This window comes from Apis dorsata, unplaced genomic scaffold (genome assembly GCF_000469605.1).
Source record: "Apis dorsata unplaced genomic scaffold, Apis dorsata 1.3 scaffold_207, whole genome shotgun sequence".
In the NCBI taxonomy this organism is placed as follows: domain Eukaryota; kingdom Metazoa; phylum Arthropoda; class Insecta; order Hymenoptera; family Apidae; genus Apis; species Apis dorsata.
This window is the reverse complement of record NW_006263491.1, coordinates 569,515-580,246: the sequence shown is the minus strand read 5'-3', so window position 1 is coordinate 580,246 and position 10,732 is coordinate 569,515. Positions and strand designations below refer to the sequence as shown.

The 10,732-nt window shown below is 29.0% G+C and overlaps 1 protein-coding gene across 1 annotated transcript in view; it reads left to right on the top strand.

Annotated features, from left to right (window-relative positions):
* LOC102675551 overlaps nucleotides 1–10,732 on the top strand; it is a 57,658-nt gene that overhangs the window by 44,738 nt on the left and 2,188 nt on the right. Inside the window, exons 4-5 of the mRNA XM_006614999.2 lie at nucleotides 8,108–8,654; nucleotides 10,197–10,727. Of these exons, the coding sequence (XP_006615062.2) occupies nucleotides 8,108–8,654; nucleotides 10,197–10,727 (1,078 nt within the window). The remainder of the gene's footprint in view (nucleotides 1–8,107; nucleotides 8,655–10,196; nucleotides 10,728–10,732) is intronic.

Genomic DNA, 10,732 nt, shown 5'->3' with positions numbered 1-10,732 from the left:
TTTTTTTTTTTTCTTTTCGAAGAAATCGAAAGCATTTTCTGTATTCCAAATTGCAAATTATAATTATTTATATAGCAATTATTTGTACGATACGATGTATAACACCTTGCATCAACTTCTGCTTGTCACATAATAAATAAGCCTCGATCGATATTTTATTTTAGTATACTCGTTCTTTTGTTTGTTTCATCTTCTCGAATTGACTTTCCAACAAGTTCTATTCTTCGTAAAAAAAAGAAAAAAATATCGTACAATTATAAATCAAATTATATAAATAATATTCATTTTCCCCTTACGCATCGTGTATATCTTTCATCACGTATCGTAATGATTTCACATGAATATCTCAGAAACGCTGTTAAAACTACGGTTAATCTTTTCCCGTACGAACAATTGCAACGTAATAACCTTTCCTCGAATATAATTTTAATTTCGAAGCGTCGAGAGCTATACCGACGGTAGGTATTGTCATTTTGTTGCGGGGATCCGCAATATATATCTTCAACATATTATATTCAGAGAGGGCAATTTCCACCAAGGTAAGGTGCAAAAGCACGTCTGCAAATCACGTCGATTCTCGGTTGCACACCAATCGTGCAACGTCCAAAAAGAGTTTCGCGGTTTACGTTAGTTATGACATAATGGCGGCCTGTAACCGCTCCGCAGCCTGACTAGACACGGCTCATCCGCGGCGACAACGCATTCCAACGATATAAACGGCTTGGCCCAGATCCGCTTGTGTGTGTTTATCCCGCGAGAGGATCTTATTTCTGGCATTTCTCTCCGTCGAAGGCTGCGGAAACCGCGAAATATCCGTGAAGACCTCTATGTCCAGACCAGAAGGAGAAGCTGAGAGAAAGAGGAAAGAGAGAGAGAGAGGGAGAAAGGAGGGGGGAGGCTTAAAGGAAGAGAGAAATGGAATATAGAAGATAGGAAACTTTGATTAAATTTTCGTCGAGTTTGTTTGGAACGATACATTTTTAATAAGCCAATAATGTGAAGATTGTGTTTGGTCCTTGCTGATTATAATTTTATTCTCGATTTTTTCGGAAATAATTTTTTGGAAATAATGTATAAACTTTTTTAAAAATATATTTTAGAAGGGTGTAAAGTCGAGTGTACTTATAATCAGATGTATGAGAATTATAGTATGCGAAAAATTGATTTCAATGTTAAAATAATTAGACTGCTGTACATTTTTAATAATTGCATAGAGATTCTAGAATTGAATGAGATTTCAGAGAATTTTTAATAAGATACTGGCAAAGTTTCGATCAATGTTTGAATGTTACTTGAAAATACTTTTTTCTTTTCGAAATATTTATGAAGAATTTAAATCTATTTACCATGATCTAGTTTAACCTAACCTAACCTAGTAAAATTAATTTAATTATTCCTTCTTCGAAATATTCATTCGCGATGATTTGATTAAATCAAACATCAATGTTTGAAGCTATTTACAAAAGTAGAGGATTTAACCTAACTTAACCTAATAAAATTTATTTAATTATTTCTTCTTCGAAATATTCATTCGCGATTTGATCTAAATTAATATTTGACGCTATTTACAAAAGTAGAGGATTCGATACATCTATTTAAAAAATTCGTTTATGATGCATATACTTGACTCCATTATTAGTTTTTAGAGCAAGGTTGAGATTTATTATGAACTTCATCTACTATGAAATTAATCGATATTTTAAATATTTGGCGCCAATTACTTGGAGCGTGCTCGTGAATAATCATTGCAATTTGCCCGAGCCGATTCAATATTTCGAATTCATTTTAACAAAATCCACTAAAGTCTTATAAAATAATCTCTAAATCTATTAATTTATTATGTATTTATTTTTCACGTGATTGAAAGTAAACTTAAATCTCTGTCGAGATCACGAAGAATGATTGTTATCGTGGCTCGTGATTACAGAGATTAGTACAGTATTTCTCATTTCTTTCTTTTCTTTTTATTATTGTTACAAGTTCAACTTGTAAAGCCATAGTCATTTGCTGATAAGTGTATTTTGCAAATAAAGGTGTAGCAACCTTTGATTAATTCAAGGTCAAAAAAAAATAATACTCATACTTTGCATTCTTTCGATTCTAATCGTGAAAAGTTTTTTAAAAATTTTTTCCATTCTCATCGAGATATAGCAACCTTCGATTAATTCGAGATCAATAAAAATTCAAAAAGTATAATTTATCATATTTAATAAAAATATAATAATTAATTATAATAATATAATAATTTATCATAGAAACATTCTTATAATAGACGAACAATATTTAAATATTTAAAAATAAAAAACATATATATATATAATGTTATTATTACAGTATAATTTATCACATTAAATTTGTATTACAATAAGAAAACCTAAAGAAATTTCTCGTTTCAAATTATTGTTTATAATGTTATAAGATTTGTATATAATCGATATCGAGAAATATCACGAAAGAACGCGACGATAATATTTATCGTTCTCAGTTTATAAGAATTTCGCCTATCTTATCGGAACGTTTAGAACGTATCAACGTTTATCTCTAGTAGTTTCGCCGAAGAACGCGGGTACCAGTGTTTTTCTCGAACATAATCGATAACAGTGCGAGGAGTCGAGCCAATGAAAAATCACACTGGTCTCTCCGCTCCGGCACAAAATTATCGACTCGCAACGCGATTTGCGGGCGTGCGTGCGAATCGAATCGTGTCGATAGTCGCGATACTCCTATCGAGGATATCGCGATAAAAATAAATTGACTGGTAATTCATCGGCCGCTGATTCGATTGTTTGGCTGTAGCGATAAACTTGATATACACTATGATCGAGAGTTTAGAATCGTTGATGCATTACGAAATTCAAATATAATATTTGAAAAATAGTTGGATTAATTTCAGAGTAAATAGGTTAGGTGATCGAAAATATAACAGTGAATTTTTTTTTTCGGAATTTGTCTCGAATTGAATGATCGAAATATAGTTTTTAATTAGAATTGGAATTATAAAATTGAAAAAATAGGATTCAACGCGTAAAGGGAAGATAGAATCGATCGAGAAATTTTTTGGTTAATAACGTAGGTCGCGACGATATCGAGCGAACTTTTTTTTTTTTTTCAATGATATATAACGGCGCGAAATTCGAAGTTGAAAACGAAAATATATGAAATTCACGTTATTGTTAATTACGTCGACTCGTTAGACGCGTTTAATTAATTCATCCGTGTAGTGAAATTTAATCGACGGTTACACGTGTCTATCGCACCTCGTTTACTGTTCGCGATAGAATATAGACTTGCATGAAACGAGTCGAATTTTTTTTCGTCAAGAACAAGTTCTTATGCATGAAGCACAACGTTCTGCCAATTTCTACTTTGTAATTTATTTTCATCGCGATTTAATCGAGCCTGGTTAGAAATCCATTGCTATCTTCATCGAGATATATTTTGTACATATTTTCGATAAGAATCATAAATTTCTCGTTGTTGCTTCGCAAATAATACGTGATACGATTCGTATAAATTACAAGGATCGATAATTCTAAAGTTTAAACACGTTTCCTAATTTCAGATATCAGATATCGATATCTCAGAATTACATACAACTCGGGTAAAAATTCAGATTTATATTTTTAATTAATTATTCTATCTATATATATTCTATATATTAATTATTCTAGAAATAAACTAGCTCGAGAATTAAATAATTAAGGAACTAGAGAATTTCAATGAATCTTGAAAATTCAGATACTCGAGAAGACAGAATATTTCGAGTATTTTAATTACTCACAATTATTATCTTAGTTCTGACAAGATAACGTTGTGTCATCACCTAACATAACTATATATAAACGAAGATGATGGATGAATCAAATTCCTAATTGTGACGTTTTATTTATCACGTATTAATATTTCAATGTAATGAATCGATTCGACCGATCCTTTTGACTTAAACTCGAAATCACCTCGACAGAGTTATCTAATCTCTGGCAAGAATCAGTCGAGTCGAACGTGATAAGCGTGTTTTCCTTTCCAACGTAGATTCTATCTTCTCTTTCCTTTGAAATCTGATCCTCGAAGCTATTATTCACGATGACACATTTATGTAGCATAGCTTATCAAAAGTATATAGACAACTCTTTAATTATCACAATTAATGTTACGAGATCATTCGTTAATAAAATTCTGATAAAATGTTTATTATATTCTTCGAGTATATTTCGTACGAATGTTTATCTGTCCAACTTTATTCAAATATTTTCTAGAATGAATTAATAATAAACAATAAAAAATTAATTAATTTCATACAACATTAGTTTGTCAAACTAAAATAAATTTATTTTTAATTATTTTTTAAAATTTCATTAAATGTCTGAAATTAAAGAGTTGATCTTTTAAATCGAATATAATATTTTAAATTACTTCTAATGAAATTTAATTGCTCAAATAATACCAATAAAATGATTTCTAACTTATTTTATTTATCTTATTATTTTTAGCATAAAGGATAAATCGTTTAAATTTATGATCACTTAAGTAGTTGTTAAAATTATATTGAATATAATTACATCTTCGATTCAATTAATTCAACAATAATTTATATCGAACGAATTGAAAAACAAAAAGTGTCACACTTGTGGACCGGAGAGTCATGCATAAATGCAACGTGTGATCAATCATATTTCGCTCCGATTAAACCGAGCAGAGAACCAAGCAGAATTCCAGATCAGGTAATAACACGTTTTCACTGGCATTAAAAAAAAAAAAAAAAAAAAAAAAAAAAAAAAAAAAAAAAGAAAAGAAAAAGAAAGAAAGAAAATTGCCGTTTGAATATTCAATCGGGCACAAATCGACGAGAAAATCCTCGAATGAGAAAATTCTCTCTCGAATGAGAAATGCAGGTGCTCGATTGAGGCTAATTGGAGGCAGGTCACGAAAATCTTTCGGCCCATTCGAATTTTCCGCTTCCGTGGCCCGAATCGTTGCTCTTAAACGTTCCAACCAGCGACGCTCTGGAAGCTTGTTGGGTGTTAATAGAGTGCGCTGTAGCGAATCGATACGGGCGCTCCATAATCGTCTTACGTGCCCTCTCGTGCACGTGAAAAGGCCACTTTGTCACGATATTGCTGCGGATTGTAATGGAAATATGCGATTTATTCGTATTGTTATTAAAACACGTGTATTGAAGATGTTTAACGTGTAACGTATATATCGGCTCAAGAGTTTGGAAGTTTTGATTTGACGTCACTGTTATTATTCACAGTGAAAAATATTTTCTATAGATAATTATTAATTCTATTATATATCGTAAATGATTGCGAGTGGACGATTTGTTTTAATGTTGATTGTATCGATATGATCGTTTTTGAAAGGGAAGAGGGAGGGGGGAAGAGATTTATTATTGATTTTGCTCCTCTTCGGTTCCATTTTAACAAATTGTATTGGCAGACGAGTCAAACAAACTGGCGTCGAGGTATGGGCGTTAGATAGGCGATGTTAATGAGTTTAACAAGGGTGTAAGTATTTCTAGTTTGTTAAACGAACTGTAGAGAAAAGTTAGTACAATGAAATATCTAGAAGAAAATTTTGAATTAAATTTTTCATATATGAATTATTTTTTTTTTTTTGTTTTATTTTGTTTGTATAGTCTGTTTATCATTGATTGATACAAATTTGTGATAAACTTCCTTTGTTGTATTTGTTTTTAAAAGGAGAAGAAATAAAAATTGAATAGGAAAAAGTTTACATATGGAGAGTGTTGATATATTTATCATCTCTGGAGGACCAGTTTCAAAATAAATAAAAATTATATATAATAATATATAATAATACTTCAAAATTGTTCATAATTTAAAAAATGAATTTTAAATCATATTTCATGTATTAACTCTTATAGCGTTTATTTTGATTACTCAACACGTTGCCTTTAAAAATCCCATAGTTTTTGAATTTTCAGAGAAACAAGTATTATTTACGTACCATCATAATTGTTCACCTTGTATAATCCACTATATCACTCAAAGTTAAATCTAAAACAATATTTTCATTCGTTTTCTGTCATTCAAGTTTCAAGTTAGAATAAAAATTGACAATACTTATTCGTCACCTCGTATTCGCCATCCTTTCATCGTTCATGCACATCTGGATCGTAGACCTTCGTCCTGAGTTATCCTCGACACGAAGGTCGCCTATCTTTATAGGGAAAGATGAGTAACGAGCGAAACGACTTCGCGCTTCGTGCGCGGATTGATAAAGAGAATCACGATGTGGTTGGTAATTAAACCTCGTTGAACGTTGGAAAAAATATTCACCTCGCCTTCTCCATCTTTGGTTCTTTGGCCTTTCCATTTAAAATTAAACAAAAAGAGAGAGAGAGAAATATGGTAAATATCGTACACAATACCTGAAAAATTCAACTCAAATATCTTATTTATTTATTGTCACATCACAGATTTGAAATTTCTTGGTACTCTTATTTATATTACTTATCTATCTTATATTGTGTTTATTTAGAATCTATAATATTTAGGTTTATAATGTAAACTTAATCATAGAGATCTAAGAAATTAAATTCTGAAATTAAAATTATAGTTATAGTTGAGAATATTATACCAAAGAAAGCAGAAATATTTTAAAGAATGATACAAGTAATTAAAGTGAATATAAAAAATATATATAAGTATACCAATAATAATAATAATAGAAAAAAAAGTGAATATAAACTAATATTGAAACTACTTATGCATTACCTACTTAGTATGTGCATTGCACAGATGTTACAAATGACAAAAGTTAATTCATCATGAAAATAATTGAATATATGCAATTGTATTTATATATCAATAAAAACTAGTATTAATTTTGTAAAAAATTTTTGTATATTGTTCTGTTCTGTTCTATATTTTTGTATATTTTAGTTCTGATTAACTTAATAATTCTTCAGATACATATGTCAGTATAAAAAAAAAAAAAAAATAGAAAAAAGGAGAGAATAATTCGTAAACCAAAATTACAATAAAATATTTATTGTTAGCTAGAATGTGTAGAAAGATTCGAGTTGCGGTTGGAATGGAAGAAAATAATTTCTTGAAATGTAGAGGATTTCAAAGTGGATTTTTTTCAAGGGAGTCGAGCTCTTTCCTCGATTACGTGGTATTTCGGTAATGAGAACTCGAGGATAGAGAAGAAAATGGGATAGAGAAAAAGAGTCTCGCAACTACTAACCAATCTCATAGGATGATTACAATAATAGCAACAATGTTGCTAATTATGTACTGAGAAAAATTTTCGCAGTGCTTGCCCTACAGAGTGAATTGAATAAAATCCTGTGACTGAAAAACGAGATCTAACTTTTTTTCTAAGACTCATTTTTGTCATGTCGATTTGATTCACTTATTCTAATGATTAGGAGCTTATTAGCAAGAATAGATTCATATACAATTATATTAAGAATATATATATTTATATTGTATATTGTATGGTATTTAACAATTTTTATAAATATATAAGTTTCTCCAAAAAATGATGATTTATTTGAAAATAAATTAATCTCAAGTTAATATTAAATAAAAATAAATATAAAAAAATAATTAAAAAAAGAATTACTTAAAACTTATTAATCTTTGAATATATCAATAAAACAGCTTAAAGATTTTAAAAAATAGCAATAAAATACTTCAAAATGTATTCAATATACAATAGTGATAGAATAGTAATAATTAAAATTAAGATAATTAATAATTGAATAAGATATAAATTTGAAATTTCTTATTTAAGCTATATTATATTGATTTCTTTGAAGGAAAAATAAATTAAATCTGATTCTAAATCTTTACAAAATTCTTAAGATTTTTCAAAAGTTAAAGAACATATATGTATATCATTTAATTTCTGAAAAATTAAACATTGACTATACATTTTAATTTTAATTATTTAATAATTAAAAAAAAATAAATTAATTTTTGAATGATTCATATATTAAAAAACAAAAAAAATTTAAATAACATATTTTAATTAATAATTATAGATTTTAAATATAGAATTATAAATTTAATGACTATGACAATTGATGCCAGTTAAATAACAAACAATAATAAATTCATTTCATCTGTTTCAGGTTTATGGGGGTTTGCGTTCACGAGGGACAATTGCATGCCCTGACAGAATATATAAACGGTGGCAGCTTAGAGCAATTGATCATGTCTAGGCACACATCTTTACCCCATCTAATCAGAATGAATCTAGCAAAGGACGTAGCACGTGGCATGACCTATCTTCACAGTCGTGGACTCTTCCATCGAGATCTCACGTCTAAGAACGTTTTGATCAAGAAGGATGAGAACACTTTTGAAATGACCGCCGTAGTTGGAGATTTTGGATTGGCTGCAAAAATTCCAGATCCAAGCTCTGGATACAGATTGAGCACAGTAGGCAGTCCGTATTGGATGTCGCCTGAATGTTTGAAGGGTCAATGGTACGATCATAGATCAGACGTTTTCTCGTTCGGCATAGTAGTTTGTGAGCTTATCGGCCGTGTGCCTGCCGATCCGGATGTTCTACCACGGTCGGATAATTTTGGCCTCGATTATCTAGCCGTGGCAGAGATCTGTGCAGCAGCTGATCCGCCGCCAGCCTTCCTGCAGCTCGCCTTCAATTGTTGCACTGTGAGTAAAATGGAATGTTTATTCAATTTTTATCGAAATTTATATATATATATATATATATATAATATTGAGAACTTCATTTAAATAATTAATTTTAATAATAATAATTAAATCGTTTATATAATATAATTTAAATAATTTAAATAATTAATTTTCATAATAATATTTAAATCGTTTATACAATACGTATTTATTTATATAAAATATTACTTTATATTCATGGGATATCTTTGAAAAATTAATTTTAGTTATATATATATAATAAATTACATTGGAAGTTACGCAAGTTGATATAATCAATAAAAAATTGTACATGATAAATTAAATTATTATTCAAGAAATATATTTATTAAGTCATAAATAATTGAAGTTTACGAGTTATTTATTATATTTTTTTATCACGTGAATCATCGATTTCTAAATATTCGATATTTTGTTTATAATTAAAATCAAAATTGTGAAATACTTTTTGATATCATCTATCAATACAAAATTATGTTATAACGTTAGCATTATCGATTATCGATGATCCATGTGGCGCTGCAATCACTTTCGATCTGAAATATCGATTATTATAATCTTTGCCTTCTTATTCAATTTTTTTCTAAAAATTTTATTCAACTAATTTTTTATTATAACAAATATTTTTATTTTTGTTGAATAAATATATAATTTAAAAATATATATATTAATGTAATAATATATTTTTCAATATTTAATATTTAGAGATTCAAAAATATTATGGAAATTGCAATATGCATTATAATGGCTGTTCCAATAAATGTTTATTGTATTTTATATCATACATATCATTTTATTTAATTAATTAATTTAACAAATGTAATGAACAAACGCTCACGCGATCTGCAGATCAAATCACATAATACTGGCTTAACACAAAATGTATTATGTTAAAATTAAATGAATTAAATATTCAGTCTGATAGAAATTTAAATAATTCTTAATTTAATAAATAAGCCAATATTTTTGCATATAAATTTTTATGTTCTTTTTTTATCTCTATCTATAATTATCTATATACATAAAAGAATTCCATGAATATATTAATATTTTGTAATAAGAATTTATGATATGATATTTCATTCAATTTTTTCTAAAATACATAATAACATATTAATATAGAAATAATTTTGAAAAATAATTGGTTAATATTTAATTAACTAATTTTTTATTAAATATATTTATTGTAATAAAATATATTTCCAATTTTATTACATTATAATAATATTTAAATAACTATAATAATAATAATTAATTTAGATAATAGAAATTCAATTGGATATTAAATAAAATAAAATTCATTTTTATAAATTTAATTCTATTCTTAAATTCTTAAATATTCGGATAATCAAAATTTCTTGAATGATGACATTCTATTCATTTCTTGTACATAACTGAAATATGTTAGTTCGTATATTCGACAATATTATTTCACACGGATTACAAAATACTTTATAATATCAACTTCTCATCTCGACATGTATACAAAGTATATTCTTGGGCACAATACATTGTTTTCAGTATGAACCAAAATCAAGACCGACTTTCCCAGAAATTACCTCCAGCCTAGAGACTATGATCACCAATTATGAAGAATCTAAAAACAACATAGGCAAGCGTCAATCCGTGGATCCTAATCTCATGTCCAGCATGGACGAAATTACAAGAGAAGGACGTTCCACTAAACGTAAAACTGCTCGTCTTCGGAGCCAATCAGCTGATGCAAGAGGTTGCGATAATGCGACACCTTCCGACAAGGCGAGATGTCATTCTGCAAGGAGAGTAGCGGAATTGGCAAGCAGAAGGGATCCACATTACAGACCTATGACGGCGAATCCGTTCCATGCGCTGGGCGGTGTGAAGAAAATTCTCGGTGACTTGTTCTCTAGTTGTCTGGAACTTCCATCTCTGGAGGATGTTAGGCCTAGTGTCACCGATGCTATCGCCAAATTCAAACCTGCGCAGAACGACAGTATCGCGAAGATCTTGGACAGAAAGAAACCTAATTCGGAACCTAGCAGTCCTACTGCCAGGAAAAAATGGGAAAGAAAGGTATA